Source organism: Solea senegalensis, linkage group LG18 (assembly GCF_019176455.1).
Source record: "Solea senegalensis isolate Sse05_10M linkage group LG18, IFAPA_SoseM_1, whole genome shotgun sequence".
NCBI lineage: Eukaryota > Metazoa > Chordata > Actinopteri > Pleuronectiformes > Soleidae > Solea > Solea senegalensis.
The window spans coordinates 12,723,530-12,740,334 of record NC_058041.1 but is presented as its reverse complement, the minus strand read 5'-3'; the positions used below and the strand labels follow the sequence as shown (position 1 = coordinate 12,740,334).

Sequence of the window (16,805 nt, the reverse complement as noted above, 5' to 3'; positions counted from 1 at the left end):
ACCACAGCTTTAAGGCTTTGTTGTCTTTTAGAACCCCCACATACTATTTTGGAAAATAATCCAAAATACCATATATTTGTTTTTTTATTACAATCTTTTCATATAGATGTCTAAAATAAAGTGCATTTCCACTTTGTAATTTTAAGTATTTTTTTAATTTTAACTTCATTAAATCACATTTCAACAGTATTGGAATGTGCAAACAGTATCATGATGTGACTATTTCAATCATTCAAAACATTGTGCACTTGTGATTAAACATTATAAACACACATGAAGGAAAACACTTTAAAAAAAGTGCACTCGTAAGTGATGATGTGTGAAACAAAGGACTCTGGGCATGTGTCCAAATCTCATTAATCCCTTCATGGTTTAATGACAACCTTTGTGTCCTAATGTGGCATATAGTGAGTGGTGACTGTCCATTCATGTACTGAAGTCCAGACTTAATCCAACTGTTCAAGTCACTTTTTCTGAGGAAGAATCTCCCTCAGGCTAAGGAAAACCTGCACTCACTGCGGTGCATTTCCTCTGCTTTTCCTCACAGTCACAGCTGCACTCTGAGTTTGGCCGAGCACATCGCTTCCCCCAGCTTGTTGCTGGCCCGGCACACATACACTCCAGAGTCAGCAGGCTCCAGATCTTTCAGAACCAGAGAGCAGAGCCCGTCTTCATGTTGCTCCATGTTCACTCTGTTCGATTCAGGCACCGGCTTCTCGTTCTGAAGCCACTTCACTTTTGGCTGTGGGTAACCTAAGAATGAGAGTGAAGCACAACTGTAGGATCAATCATGTTTTATACACACTCAATTTAGCACAATGTACTTCAACTTCAACATTACATTACACTAAATAGGCTGCTTACCTCCTTCACTTCAATCATGGCTTTTATTTTGCTCAGTGAAGAACATTTTTATATATATTATATACTGTATATGTGTACATGTATACATACAGACACATCTGCTACGATAGGAGTATGAAAAATATTGGTAATTTCACAACAGGAGACACTAATTCACCTCTGCATGTGTGCAAGTCCGAAGAGAAAATACATGAATAGGAGTTAATTGAAGAGTAAATAATCCCCAGTGGACCAGTGGAGTGTTTATTGGCAGGAATTGAATATACTACATAAACATATGTGTGTGTACACACTGGACCTCTAACTAGTTTACATTTCATTCACTCCTGTATAAAAGTACCTAAAAGGGATACTTGAGTAAAAAGTATCTTACCAGAATACTGCTTTGGTAGAAGTTGAAGTCGCCTCTTACAATATTACTTGTCTTAAAGTCTATGTCATTTACTGTACTTGAGTATCAAAAGTAATTTTCTGAGTTGTAAGTGAGCGACGGTGGAGCTATCTTTCAACTGGAAGGTTGTGGGTTCAATTCCCAGCTCCAATGGATATGAAAGATGTGTGTGTCAATGGCAAAACTGTAGCGTAAAACAGCTTTCAATGGTCATCAAGACTAGAAAAGTGATTTATAAATACAGACCATTTACAAACTCTTCTTCTGATTTGGTAGTAATGAAGTTAGGGGAAATGTATTGGAGTAAAAAGTGAGTAAAAGTTGTACAGATAAATGTTGTACTTCAGTACAGTAACAGTGTGTTTGTGCTTGATCTCATTCTATTGCAATCACAATGTTATTTTTGTCCCTCTTTTGTCACCCTCGGCCCTTTGTAGACTGTGATTTAATGAAGTGCATCACAGCTCAGTCACTGTACCGGTGACGCAGCATCTTAGCTGAGCTGTCGCTCCTCTGGGGAGGGTGGCGTCCCTCAGGGCTTGCTGGAAGCATGGTTCCGTCTGAAGCTGCTTGTCCAGCGACTGGATGGCTTCTTCTGCCTCTCGACTCCAGCCTGGCTCTGCGTGCGAGAGAGAAACGATGACGAATAAAACAAGGCTTTAATGATCACAAAGGGCGAAACTCGAAGTGACAACCTGAGACTGTGAATCATCTGACATATGTATGTGGCTGTGGGAAAGGGGGGGGTGGGGGGGCACGTGTGTGAGTGTGTGCGTGTGTGCGTGTCCATTTATCTGTGTTACCCTCTGAGGAGCTGCCAGGAGAGTCTGGCCTGTTGGAGAGGTTAGCCATCCGCTGTAGGGCCAAAACAGCCTTGCCGGTTTTCTAAAAGGACAAACAGCGCGGGGGATGACAAATTACATCCACATCCTAGCTTCAGGTCTGTGAAGGACAATTGTTTTCAAAGGTCGTCACAGTGAAACGCTGATAAGAAAATTGTACATCCGTTACCTTCCACTTGCGCTTTGCCAGAAAGCGTCTCATCTTCTCCTTCTTGAGGGATTTGGTGGGTCTGCGATTCAGAGGGGTGAAAGAGACCATCCAGGGATGAGCGAGGGCCTCGGTGCACGATAACCTGCAACTGCAAAGGGGACGAAGACACAGCGAGAAACAAAAAGGTCATGAATTACTGCCAGCAGCCGAGAATTATCTGGCTCTCTTAGTTGTGTCCAGAGCAAAGTTTCTGCAAAGAATGTAACTGGTCATAAAAAAAATGATGGGCAATCATTTGTGTCCATTTAAGTGTGTGTGTACTGATGCCGCTTGATTTAGGCCACCACTTCTTCTTGTTGGTCCTGCTGATGCAAATTCCTGGTTTTAAGCGTGTCAAAGTCTGTTAATTGGTCTTAAACTTTAGTAAATGTTTACGACATAATGTCTGAAATGCCCGAGCATGTCTTCAATAAACCTGGATTGTTGCAGCCATTTTTGAAATGGTGAAACCCAGATACCTATGACTAGGTTGAAAGGAGCCATGACCCTGAAACTTAAAAGCCCATAGAAGCAGGATTTTCTGAAAAGATTTGTCATTTTTACTTCATTTAATTATCTAATACAACAAACATATTCCCTATATTTATTTATTAGTTTGTAGTCTAAGAAAGCGATTGAGAAATATAGTCATTATAGTATGATTACAGTGAATCTAATGAAGGTCTGAGACTTTTGCACAGTACTGTGCAGTATACAAATTCAAGGTAGCACAAATATTTATTAATGCATATGGGTCGTTCTGTTTTATACAACTTTCATATAGAATTATAACTTTTTTTTACTATACTTTTAGAAAGATGACAAACTATTTTTGGCTGTATTTTACAAGTCCACTGTACAATTGACTTGTAGATCCTCTGAGACGCACAGCCACTGGTCTGTGTACTCCCCCCCCACTGCTGGATATGCAAATTGGGCTGTGTGGTCCCTTGTCTGCCATTGGACACAGTAGGCTTCGCGTGGACAGGGCAGGGATTATTTATATTTGTAATTCACACCATTGTCTTTGATGAATCTTTTTTTTTTTATTTAACAAATTGCCATGATGTTGCTTCCCTTAGATTCCCCTCACCAATGGAGTGATATCAACTGTTCCAGACATTCTATACATGCAAGCCTACAAAATATCATGTCTGTGGGTAATGGCAGGATTATTCTTACAAATTATGAGCCAGAAGGCACCTGAGCACACAGTGGAAAAGCTACTAAGCTTGAAACATTCTTAATTATATCCAAGACGAACTTGAATCCAAGCAGTCTGTGAGCGGCAATTGTTTTTACAGGAAGGTGAGCGCTAAGATAATTCCCAAAAACACCAACCTGGGGTCTTTCTTCAGCAGGGAACTGATAAACTCTTTAGCTTGATCTGAAATGTCCTCAAAACTCTCCTGGTCAAACTCATAGCTGGCTGCAGTCACGAGAGCCAAAGTCTCAGCATCGCTGTTCCCCTGGAAGGGGGATTCTCCACTCAGCCTGAAGGACACAAAACAGTTCTATTATATATGAACATATTACTTTCTTTGTAATAAGTAAATCAAGTGTCACTGTATGCACAGAGGATATTCTCACTGTAATTCCTCTTTATGTCGTGTTCGCTGGAATAACTAATGTTAGGAGTGGGGACCGTGGAAATACCACATTATCACCAGGAGATGGCACCAAATCTGTATTTGCACAGTTTTTTGTAAAGCCTCAGACATATTTCTAATATTTGCCTTAATAATATTGTATTCATTTATAAATTGTAATATATTGAAAAAAAGAGAAATTTAAGTGTGTATATATATATATACATACACACAAACAATTTAAAATATAAGCAAAAAAGGGAAAAACCACCACACTGAAATTACTTAGTTTTATTTGTGTAAAGAAAAAAAATATATTTTTAGTAATATATCCCTTGCATTTTACCTGTTTACCTAGTTGATTCTGATGTTTTTGCTTGTCTCACATTTAATAATTTTATGAGAGAAAAGAAAAATGTCTTTGTTTTCTTGAGGTTTTTTTCCTTACATTTTTTTATGTTCCTCAGTATTTTATCTTCCATTAATCTGCCTTGAAACAGCAGATGGAAACAGCTTTAATCTGGCATACGTGCGCATAACTGTTCATAAATGTGCAGTGTCCCTAATAAATCAGTGAATATATGTTGTCTTTCAGAACATGTGACAGTAGCTTTGCGTCATGTTGGGGTGATTTAATGCACACACCATGAGCTGCACTTGTCAGCACCACTGGGAAACTTACAGGATGAAGCAGATGACTCCAATGCTCCACATGTCCGTCTCCAGGCTCACGGGCTCGAAACCAATCACCTCAGGGGCCACAAACTCTGGCGTGCCGTGCATCACCATCAGAGGTTCGTTATCGTCTGCAGAGCAGGACAAGAGAGAGACATTCAACACGTCATCCTGAAGGTTTTTCTGTGGTTATTTACAAATGGCTCCAGTCTTCTCTAAATAGACCACCCTGACTGGAGCTCTTGGTTCTGAAGTGTCACCATATTTTCTGCCTCACGTGGCTTCGCATGTTGCTTTTCTTGAGTTAAGGACCAGTGATGGAGTTCCCCATGTAAGGAGTTGCTGTGCTGTATTGACCATTGATAGGTTATTTTTTTGTGTCTTCAGTTTGCAGAAATCAGAGGGGAATTTCCAGGAAGACCAAGAACTAACAAACACATTTACAAAGCAGCTCAGGATTGACTGCGGTAAACATCTGGTCCAGACCAGTTTAACAACCTAGGTTATTGTACAGTTTAAAACTTGCATTTCTGATTTGTTTCTTTGTGAAATATCATCCTGATGACACCAGGAAGGTGAATGAGGAGGTCAGGGGCATGTCTTTCATCAACCACGATAATCCTTGATCTTCGACTGGATCTCTGTGTATTCAGTACATTCCATACACAGTGATGTAAACCCCAACAATTCACTGTGTGTTACTGTTTTTTGTCTTTTTCAGGATTTCAGTGGCCATTAACTAACCAGATATCTAGGAGGCTTTGGTCATGTTTGTATTAAAATAGGGGATACAAAACATTTGATTTTTCAAGCAGAATGTACAACTGTTGCCAACTACTGTTTGTACTCAAAACAGGCCTTATAAGGAACTTTGACTTTTCCTCTTATCCTTGCGCACACACACACACGCGCACGCGCACACGCGCATGACACTAGTGCGTACACTGAAATACGCACATCCCCAGTGGGCAAATGGAAACTTTTGAAAAACATAAAATCTGCAGTTTTCCCGACATGTGCACTTGACAAGATAAGATCCCATAATTCTGCGACGGATCCTTCAAACACAGATCCATCAAACTCACCCAGTTTACTGGCCAGGCCAAAGTCGATGATCTTGATGCGTGTGCCAGTGGAGTCCACGCAGACGATGTTCTCCGGCTTGAGGTCAAGGTGGACGATGTTCTGCTTGTGAACGTACTGCATGCCCTCCAGGATCTGCTGCATGTAGCGGGCACTGGTCAGCTCTGTGTGCTCAAAGTTCTCGTCCACAATGCGTTCAAAGAGTTCTCCACCTGCAATACTGAAGAGAGGGGAAACACTTTTAAGGTTCATGTGCCCGAAATAACCCCACCCATCTACTGTACTACAGTAATTTATGTGGCTGCCTCCACATGCAATTTGTAATACATGTATGTGAGTTGTTGTTGTTATTATTATTCTGCCTCGGTTTGGTCTTAGTGAACAGAAATGACGTTATGTGTCTGTCGAGCAACACTAGAAGACCTGACCGAGGGAGCATTTGTGTGTATACACCAGCAACACAGGGGAGGGCGGTGGCAGACCATGTCTGAGACCACTACTGAGTTTTCAAGCAATATAATTAACTTCTGAAAATGTTTCTTTGTGTTTTCAGTCATACTTTAGCAAATAGGAAGCAGAAATATAATCAAAAGTACCTCCAGTAGTAAAATATACCGTGGTACTCATTTCTCAATCAACTTTCATTACTTACTACTCCATGACCATGACCAGCTCGGAGTGCGTGTCATAGGCAGCCAGACACTGGACCAGCTTTGGATGATGGAGAAAGTTCATCAGCTCAATTTCCTTGCGGGCAGCAGTTTTGGCCTTGTGCGTCCGGGCTTGATAGAACTTCCCTGCATAATTGTCCCCCGTCTCTTTATGGGTCAACCGGAACACCTGGCCAAACTTCCCACTGGAAGGGAAACAGGACATCATAACTCCACTTCAGTGTTTGACAGCTTTCAATTGACAGTTTAAAGGGGGATAAATTGTCACGATAATCGAGAAGCGAGCATCCTGAGCTGCAGCCAAAACAATAAAGACAGAGGAGAATCAGCTGTAGTCTTTATTCTTTCTAAATGTTTCTTTCCTGTTTGGCCCTGTGGGCTCTGCTTCATAAGGTTTTCTTCTGCTTTTTATGCTTTGGTTGGGTTTCCTCTGTGTTGTGCTGAGAGCTGGTTGCTTGTTGATTTTAGCAGATTCAGTTCCTATGCAAAGTACAACTCACTGGCTACGCACTTCTCAATGCTTCAGGAGCAGAAGACAGACACTGAGACAGAAACTCACATAACATCACATCCTGTAAGGGTTTGTTAAAAAAAAAAAATATCTATACATACAGCTTTAAGCATGATTATCTTTTTAATTCAAATACTTACACTCCCAGCTTTTCATGCACATTGTAGTGGTCCTTGACCTTGTGTTTAGTGTCAACGGTCACTGTAATGTACGAGTCCAGCTCATCCTTCTTTTCCTCTTGAGACACAAAATAGAAAAAAAAGGGTAACAATCAGTAATTGTTATGATAAATATTGTTATATCAAACTCAGTTTTGAAACTTCACTCACTCGCCGTCGCCATCTGGACACAGTCAGAGTCCTGGCTGGGTTCGCTGACCCCTGCAGAGTTGTAGGCCCTGACACGGAAGCGGTATTTGCCCTTAGGCTCCAGGCCTGAGCAGACGCGGTAAGACGTGTTTTTGCAGCGGCTTGATACTTCGGTCCAGCTCCCAGGCTCGTCCGGGCCCTCTCGTCTGACCTCTACGATGTAGCCCAGCACGGCTGTACCTCCGTCATAGCTGGGGCCGGTCCAGGACAGAACCAGGGACTGACTGGACAGTTTGGAAACGACAGGGTGGGATGCTGGTGGGTCAGGTCGGTCTGTGGATGAATAGTATTTTTAACCATTCACCAAGACAACAGATGCAGTGGAACCATTGATAGGTGTAATTTACGTTTACTTTCATAACATATATATATATTATTTATTATTTTGGGGGGGTTGCCAATACCTACTACCCCCCTTCTTATTTCTGTAATCTTTAGTTAAATATGTTCAAACAATAAATAAGGGCTGAAGCGACTGGTTTGAGCTGCAGGGCACTGCTATACTGAGACATGGAGCTGATGGACTTAATCAGTATTGTGTGAACTCATTTGACTGAAAATTACACACTACAGTTTAAAAACAATTTCAGTCTCTTCAGTGTGAATATGTTCTTGAATATTAGCTCCTGTTTGATTTGAGGACATCATTTTCGAGTTTGGGGTAAAAAAAAACAAAAAAAAACAACCTATTTTATGGACCAAACAACTAATTGATTGCTCAAGAGAGCAACCAATAAAATGAAAATTATCACATTTTTAAAAAACACTTTTTGACACTTCTCACCATGCAGTTAGAGGACAACAGATAGCAGAGTTTTTCAAATCATCAATACTCAATATAATCAGTAAACACACACAACGGTTGAGTCTGTGACATTATGACAAACCTATGACACTGAGGGAGACTGTGTGCTGGGCAGAGCCTTCTCGGTTTCGCACTACGACGGTGTAAGAGCCGGTGTCGTCTGCACAGGCCTGAGAGATCTCCACGCTGCTCCGGGTCTTACTGCTCCTCACAGACATACCTGGCCTTCCTACTACCACCTGCAGAGGCAGAGGAATGGAGGGCAGAATGATTTCAAAGCCCAGGTACAAACAAATCAGATAAAAACTATCAAATGTAGAGTAGAGTGCATGGCTCTCACTTTGTCTCTGTTGTAAATCCAGCAGCAGGCCACAGGGACACAGCTGCTCCTGAACTCACAGTGCAGCCGGGCCTGCTCTCCTAACCGCACCTCCACCTGCTCAGGTGGCTGAATGAACTCTACAGGAGGTCCTGAGGAGAGGCAGAGATTCAAACATGGAGTTAGCTTTTTTGTTACCCCACCAGATTACTGCAGATGCTGCTCACTACTCACCTTTACGAGAGGAGTCTTGTGTTTGACGGCTGACATTTCTGATGTCTGTGGAGACTGGAGGAGTAGGTGGACCTAGAGGAGGAGGTTTAAAAAGTATCTGACCAATCACATGTGTGCAGTCAAGTTTGGTTGCAGTGGCAGATACTGCAAGACACTTTTGAATGGGCTGGTAGATGCCATGAACTACGAGATTTATTAGGAGTGATATAAAGAAAAACTCAATTCTGTTACCAAAACAAAACAAATTAATATCGTGTTGCTGCTCCCTGGTCCAGTTTTATTAACATATATACTGTTAAATAGCATTATTTCTGTACAGGGATCTAAAAAAAGAGAGTTTTATGCATCTTTTCTTCTTTGTGTTGATGTTTACCTTCATTCATCGAGTCAGTATTGTCATGTTCCGGTAGTGTGACCTCTCTGCGCTGCTCATGATTACTTGCTCTTGGGATTTCCTTTTTTGCCTTTCCTGTACAAACACAGTGTGTTAACTACACACATAGCAGTTTGATGTGGTTAGTGTAAGTGCAATTTATGCTGTACATTAAAGCAACACTATGTAACTTCAGCTGGCCGAGCTGTCGCTGTAGGAAACATTGCCACGAAAAGTAAAAAGTCTTTTTAACTGACCTCAGCTCAGCATTATTCTGGAATTTGCTGGGCCTCAGTCTGGCAGATTTAGTCTCTGAATATTATTAAGTTACATTTACCCACTTTGTAAACATGTGAGTCCCACTGAAATAGTACTAAATTCTGACTAAAGTCAGACTAGCACACCCAGATAATATGTTTGGGAGTCAAATTACTTTTGCATGTATACAGTATTCAGTCGGACAAAAGTCGGACAGTTTACAACCCTAGTTAATACCTGGAAATATTAGAAGAACCTGATACACAGAAGAACGAAACAACAGCGACAAAAACATGTGTATTTAGACTGATGAGGAGTCCAATTTTACCTACAGGTATTTCAAACTCTTTCACTGTGTTAAAAAATATACTTCTCCCATGAAGAACAAAATAAACAGCCCATAACATGACTAATTCACATATTTACATTCATATAGGATTGTATAGGATTGTATTCATATAGGACATTTTTGGATTGTGTCAGATTTTAGATTTTGTCTCTCTGATATCCGATCCAGTGATTTTGAGCAGTATCAGACTGATACCGATACTGAGTACCGTATCGGCTCATCCCCAGAGAAATCAACAGTAAGAGTTGCATAGTGTTGCTTCAGCTCCTTATGGAAGCAGGAGCGAAATAAGAATAACTACAAACCTACATATAAAACAACAACAAATCAGCCAGGAACAAGACAACATGTGACATACTGTACTTTTTGATTTAATATAACAATATTTTGCCTTACAACTTCACCTGTGACATGTAACTCAGCACTGCTCGTCTGTTTTCCAGCACTGTTCTCAGCTGTGCAGGTGTACGTCCCAGTACTTCCATGCGAACACCGACTCAGAGCCAGAGCAGCGACACCATTTCTGAAGGACGTGTTACTCGTTAGCACCCTCTTTCCTACACATGAAGGTAATAATGGACAAACACATGTTTTCATGGTTGAGTTCCAATTACTACTTCACATATTTTTTGGCATTTTCTTGGTATGATAATCAGCCGTTTACCATTGTGTTGCCAGGAAACACTCAGAGGCTGACTTCCAGTGATAACACCCTGAAAGGTAGCATCACTTCCTTCACACACAGTGCAGTCCTGGAGCGGCTCCTTGAAGTGAGGTGATGCCAGTGCCTGGATTTGTGTGTGTCTGGTATCTGAATGGAGATTAGAAGGCCAGAACAATAGAGTTTGTTTTCAGACTCTGTGCACATAGTGTTTCCTCTTCCACTGCCCAATCAGACCGGGCCACATTATCCAAATAAAAAAAAAAAAGAAAGAAGCTTGAGCTGATTTACAATTGCTTAAGTAAAGAAAAAAGCTTTTTCAAAATGTAACTCAAAAGTTGTCGTGTTTTTCTCAGTCAAGAGTCCTGTATAAGATTAAAAAGTTATTCCAAGGACCCCCTCCTGTAAGAATAATTTGACAATAAATGATTTGATTAATGTCATTTATGAGTAAGAGTAAAACATTAAAACACATTCACCATTTCCTATACTGTGTGGCATTTTGTTGTGACTGTGACTTTGTTGTAGGAACTTTTCATGGGCCTCCTGTACATCTGAATATTTTTAGATGGAGCCTACAGGACATTACCGTGTTGATATGATAATTTTGTGTTGAAACTGGGGAATTTGGGATTGTCATTCAAGCTGTTATTTTTAAATTATTAGTGTGGTTATTTGAGCTGTGGAACCTTTTCTGAAACATAAATTTTGCACAATTACAAGCAAGAACACAGAATATTTTTTAAAAAGGGCTGAATTTCTAGTTAATTGTTGTTGCGTGTGCTTTAGTAGAGTCCATAAAGTGACAGGCTGATTTTTTTTCTTCTATAGTGAATGTTGCTTTCTGACTGAGACTTGTTGCATTTTAACTTTTGAAGGTGAGATAACTGGTTTAATGCACACAGCATGAAGAGTTGGTTTCAGTTTTGTAAAATGCATGCTAACACTTGAAAAAAAAAAAAACTTTAGTTTGTCTCTGAAGACCAGTGGTTTTAAAAGGAGGACAGATGTTCAGCCATGAATATTATCATGATAAGTTAGTCATTTATTTTACCACCAGACTACAGCAAACAATGAAAAATACATGAATTTCCATCTTTATTTTTTGGGAAAATACTTCATGGAATAGTCTTTTATCTATGTATCGGTCCATTGTCTAAAAAAGGAGAACCTCTGCATTAGACCAGATTAGACTGGTGAGGACGTACTGTGTAGTTTTTGCCTGTCAGGATCATCAGTTATGCTGAGTGTATGCAGTTGTTAGTGCAAGTTTCGGGAATGTGACACGTTGTTTGCAGGATTTTCCCACCACACGTGTGTTTGCACATGTGGCCCTGGAATGTGCAGCAGGATGATCAATGGGGTGGTCACCAGTGCATAATGGCATGCCACCAGCGTGTGTGTGTTTGTGGCAGGTTGCATGCAATGACAATACAATACTCTGTGATGCAGTTGCAATCAGATGCGCCGCCGTTGCAAAACTACAAAAGCAGCACTTGCATTTCATCACTACTTTGTTACTTAAGCTACATCCTTATTTAGAATATCATATGTACATATGCATATGCAATCTAAAATATTCTGGTATTCCTGGTTTTCCTTTGTACTGTTGTCATGCAAACACTTTAAGTTAAACAAACTCAGCTTAAAAACATGATGTTCCCACACTGAGCTGAAGCTGCGGATGTGGCAAATGTTTGGCTTTAAGAATTAAAAATGTCACTTTAAAGAAACCCAGTTTTATCAGTGTATTATTAGTTACAAGTTTACCTGTTGCAAATGAGACTCCAAGTTTGTTGTTGCCCCTTGCTGGCAGGTTTGTGGTATCCAGTCCATTTTCTTTATCTTTCTTCCCCACACTCTGAGGTTTGGCTTGAGGCTTGAGGGCCAGTCTGAACGTGGACACATAGGTCTTTGGCTTCTGACCATCTTTGTCCATCCTTTAGTAGAAAATGAGAGAGACAAGGTCTGAACTGTGTTTGACACAGTCACTCCTCAGCCATGCCTCCTCCTCCTCTGTCGGTATAGTTGTTTTGTGTTTTCACTATTGTGTTGCATGTACTTGCCCTGTTTCTGTTCACACATCCTCTGAGATGTGAACAGGAGGAGCCACTGAAATCACAACCCCCTCTCTCTCTATATATCTTTCTCTCTTTCTCTCCCTCATTTTCTTTCTTTCTCACAGTCCCACTCTTCACAGGAAACAGCCTGTTTTGTTTGAAGGCCAATTAAAAACACACATGTCCAGCCCCCTCTGATCCTCTGGACAGAGAACAGAGGGAGAGACACACACACATGTGGTCAAATGCACAAGCGATATGGAGCGGAGAGTGGGGAATGTGTGGGAGATAGAAAACAATCAGGTTGAAAAGAAAGTTGGACAGAGATAAAAAAAGAGGCACATACCAGTGGTATAGAACATAAAAAGCAGATTTTACCTGAAGCCTCACGTCATAAAGGTTCCTCCTGGTCTCAGAACATAATCACAGCCTCCTGTTGTCAGCTTCTTTTTGCCATTTTTTAAAAATTCCGTGTAGACACCTATTCCCTCCACAAACTGTAGGCTGAGCCACACTGCCGCAGTCACCGCAGGAATCAAGCAGATCCAGTAGGACAGCTTTCTGTGCGACACACAACAGGGATCAGTGGTGTGAAGTGCTTTAAACCCTGGACTTCCGGGGTTGAGTTTCTTTGAATGGAAATAGAGAAGTGGGACCATGTGACCACAGACAGTAGCTTCACCTGTATGTGATACACTTTTAATTCTATTGAAAGGGAAATGATTGTAGCCGATGGGTGGGTGTGTCTCTCAAGGTGTGCTTTCATTCAGCTTTTGTTGATACAACAACATCTTATACATATTCAAAGCCTGGAAGGCTTTTTGTTGTCAAGGTTTTCATTTTCTCTTACTATTCTGAAGAGAAGTTTCACTCATGCTCTGTAACAGAATCTCTGATTCTACTTGAATGAAGTTTTTTTCCCCTTTCATTTTACACAGATTAAGTACACAGTATACATCTGATAAAGTGGTGGTGGTGCATTCAAAGATGCTCTTCTGCATATCTGGGTTGTAATCAGTGGTTATTTTAAATACTATTAACACTTTGCATTACAGTGTGGTAACAATAACAAAATACTATAATTGATTTAGTATTATGGTAATACAATCTTATTTTTAGAGTAACCATGTTTGGGACATAAGGGAGGATACATTTATGTGGTGTTACACCAACTCTCATTATGCTTTAACGTGAATATTATTTTGGATATTAGTGTAATATTATCTCCTTTTACCGAAATATTAAGTATGCAATAATATTACTACCGCAACATTAAACATTTATCACCATACTCCTACCATGTTCTTACTGTAGTGTAATGTACAGTTAAACTGAATTACTGTTGCCTTTCTATCATCTCTAACCAGTCTGGTCATTCTCCACTGACCTCTGGAATCAACAAGACATTTCTGCCCAGATGGATGTCTTCTCATTTTTGGACCACTCTCAGTGAACACTTCAAAGAGTGAGTGATAATCCCAGTAGATCAGCAGATTCTGAAGTTCTCAGACCAGCCCATCTGGCACCAACCACCATGTCAAGTTTAAAGTCACTTAAATCACCGTTCTCTCTCATTCTGATGCTCGTCTGAACCACGCCATCTTTGCTTGGCCTGTGTTTACGACGTGCATGCAATGTGATTGGCTAATTAGATATTTGTGTGAATAAGGTGTACCTAATATAGGGACTGGTGATTGTATACCCTTATCACTGTCACTATATTATTGTTGTTGTTTGAGGCATCAACAGTGTCACATTACTGCCTCCTATAATCTCCTTATCCTCATTTATTTTCTCTGTTAGACTCCTAATACTACTTACTTTACTAGATAATCTTAGTATATGCCACTACTTTGAGATATACACGTGTTTCTGATTAAACCTATACACATAATTTGTCTTCACAAATGTGTTCAAGAATAATAATAATAATCAATAATATGTATTTAAATACAGGCAATTGATCAATTGACAATATATAATAGCATATAATGTTCTGCTTCTGTAGATTTCTATTCATTTGGATTGTGGTCTCACTTGGCACTGTGTTTCTGTAATTATGTTTGTATCTTATTTTGTATAATTCTATACATTAAAACCACCACTTCCTGTTTTGTATTGATTTTAATTTTGTCTTTTCAGTTAGTTCCACTTCCTGCCTTTATTTTGGCGTCTTCACAACGCTGTTTACATTCCCTGCCCTGTTTAATTTCACCTATATCATATTTACCAAAGTCATTATTTTTACCTCACCAGTAGATCCTTGTCATTTTATCTTGTCAACATCAAGAGTCAGTCAATTGTGTTACTCACAATGTCACAGACAAGTGTCAGTAGGGCTCCAATAAACATGTATATCATTATCAATTAGTCCATCAATCATTTTCTCGATTGATCCCTCACTTCTTTTGGTCCATTAAGAGTCCAAAATGGTGGTAAAAAAAAATGTCGACATCCAGTGACAACATCCTCTAACGTCTTCTTTTATCCACAAATCAAATAATGCAGTTTTATGTCCAAGAAAAGCAAAAAAAACCAGAAAATATTACATAAAAAAGCTGGAATCACAAGTTATTAAGTTAAAAACAACTGACCCAATTAATTATTCATTTATTAGTTAATTAATACCTGATTCATTGTCGTGGCCCTAACCTTACACTGTTCTGGTTCAGTCTCATCATGGCTCTAAAAACATTACGTTTGTTCTAATTGCAAACTGAACACAGGAAAATGTCTTTGGTTACGTACAAGTCAGAAAAATGTAATTATCATAAGATAAGTGGAGGGATTTGTTACTGAAAAGTTGTAAAGACCAACACTAAATGCCTCTTGTGCAACAGCACCACAATACGTCAACAATAGTTTCATAATATGAGTTCTATGATTTCTATAAAAGGCTCAGTTTAATGACTTCATTGTGGTTTTAAATAAGCACATTTCACTCGTGTCGCTTGGTGTAAGAATGTAAGGAAACTATTGCAGGAACTGGTAGGCGTAAGTAGAACCATATGGTGCAAGGCAAATAATTTACTCTTTCACTACAAACATGTCCCCTGGCGCTAAAGGCATGTTGATAGATGGAGCAGACATGACCGAGAGCAGCGAGACGGAGAGACTGGAACATTTCTGAGCTCTTTGACGTGAAGAATGTCAGTAATACCTAAACAAAAACACACACATGTACAAACATGAAACCTGCTATTTTATGGTTTACACTGACATGGTTCAATAAATAAATTAAGTGGCATTAAGAATGATATATGGTAGTCACTACAGAAAAAAGGCTAACAAATAGTATTTAATAATATATTATAAATAAACTATAACAGGACTGTCTAAAGTGGGGCCAGGGGGCCAAAGTTGGCCCCGCCAATGTGTTTCATTTGGCCCACCAGACAAAAATAGATTTAAAAATATGTACGTATATCATTAGTGGGATAGAAATGCTCCTTAAAAATATTTTTAATTTGTCTGTGAGTTAGCTGCAGCCTAACAATGACAAAGCTCCATAGAGCATAAAATAAGCAATAAATTACTATATGCACTTCAGGATCTGATTGTTTTTGAAGTTTTGTGACAGAAATGTACAATGTAAAGTTGATATTTAACTATTTAAGACCAGAAATAAATGTTTAATTAAGGAACCTAATATCAGAGGTGGAAGACTCGCATATTTGAGGACTTGAGACTTGCTTGACTTGACACTTGTGACTCTAGACTTGACTTGACACTTGAGAGAAATAACTCAAAATGACTTCTATTTTCTCAAATATTGAGGGGTTACCGCTACAATTTTTGTTTTTGAAACACAGAAAACCAACACTGGGTGTGTGCATTTGCAGGCTTGTGTACAAACCTGGCAACTGAGTGACACCAACAACACTATGTGAAATTTCATTCGACACTTCAGATCCCACAAAGGAAAGTAAACTGGAAGTAATTTAGGTGCTATTGTAATCTAAAACTAGATAACATCCTGGTGGATCAAATGCTGGTGTGTGACACGTGCCCTTTTTTTAGCGTAATATTTGAAATGCATTTCCATAGTTTAACATTATATTTTAGCCCCTGTAGTTTTATTTATTTTCATTATATTGCTGTTAATTACATTCTTTTATACATAAACAATTCAGTTGTATGGGACCGTGAAGCAGTGATACAGTGTTTGTGTGACAGAGAAAATGTTTTTTTTAGCATATTTAAATGTGGAATATCTGGGAAAATCCTCTTCATCTTCTAAATTCATACGACTCCACTCGACTTACTTGGTTCTTGCAAGAATGACTTTGGACTATCTTGTGACTTGAAGGTTAAGAATTGAGACCTGCATGTGATTTGCATTTGTGTGACTTCCTCCCATCTTTGCCTAATGTAGGTGTTAACTCTTGGCTCTGGCTTGCGATGCACTATGGACATGTCAAGTTTCACTGATGGCCCTTGAAGGGAAAATGTTTGGGTTTATATGTTTACTTCCTTTTGCCTTATTTGCTTCAGTACAAATGAAGTTGAAACATTTTTCATTGTCCTTTAGTCTGCAAGCGGTTCTGTTTTTTTGTTTGCAC

At 39.6% G+C, this 16,805-nt stretch overlaps 1 protein-coding gene across 2 annotated transcripts; it reads right to left on the bottom strand.

The window, feature by feature from the left end:
- Nucleotides 1-345: 345 nt before the first annotated feature.
- Nucleotides 346-12,830, bottom strand: LOC122759250 (myosin light chain kinase, smooth muscle-like). 2 transcript variants are annotated; one of them, XM_044013964.1, is made up of 18 exons: nucleotides 12,622-12,830; nucleotides 11,954-12,123; nucleotides 10,187-10,333; nucleotides 9,927-10,079; nucleotides 8,916-9,011; nucleotides 8,543-8,614; nucleotides 8,330-8,460; nucleotides 8,072-8,228; nucleotides 7,146-7,457; nucleotides 6,957-7,053; nucleotides 6,287-6,490; nucleotides 5,637-5,854; nucleotides 4,559-4,682; nucleotides 3,629-3,781; nucleotides 2,267-2,396; nucleotides 2,059-2,140; nucleotides 1,734-1,874; nucleotides 346-753 (listed from the first exon to the last, which is right to left on the bottom strand). In XM_044013964.1, exons 2-18 carry the CDS (start codon nucleotides 12,120-12,122, stop codon nucleotides 548-550), a joined length of 2,592 nt encoding a protein of 863 aa, XP_043869899.1. In that variant the 5' UTR covers nucleotide 12,123; nucleotides 12,622-12,830; the 3' UTR covers nucleotides 346-547. The 2 variants fall into 2 exon arrangements, with proteins under 2 accessions (XP_043869899.1, XP_043869901.1); XM_044013966.1 differs by lacking the exon at nucleotides 12,622-12,830 and having other exon boundaries at nucleotides 11,954-12,331.
- Between the last annotated feature and the right edge of the window lie 3,975 nt (nucleotides 12,831-16,805).

Excerpts from the sequence above, each read along its gene's own strand:
- LOC122759250 (XM_044013964.1), bottom strand. The coding sequence starts at position 12,122 with ATGGACAAAGATGGTCAGAAGCCAAAGACCTATGTGTCCACGTTCAGA. Across the intron at positions 2,397-3,628 it reads CTGCTGAAGAAAGACCCCAG|TTGCAGGTTATCGTGCACCG; the intron begins GTTGGTGTTTTT and ends TCCCCTTTGCAG. Across the intron at positions 2,141-2,266 it reads TGGCAAAGCGCAAGTGGAAG|AAAACCGGCAAGGCTGTTTT; the intron begins GTAACGGATGTA and ends TTGTCCTTTTAG.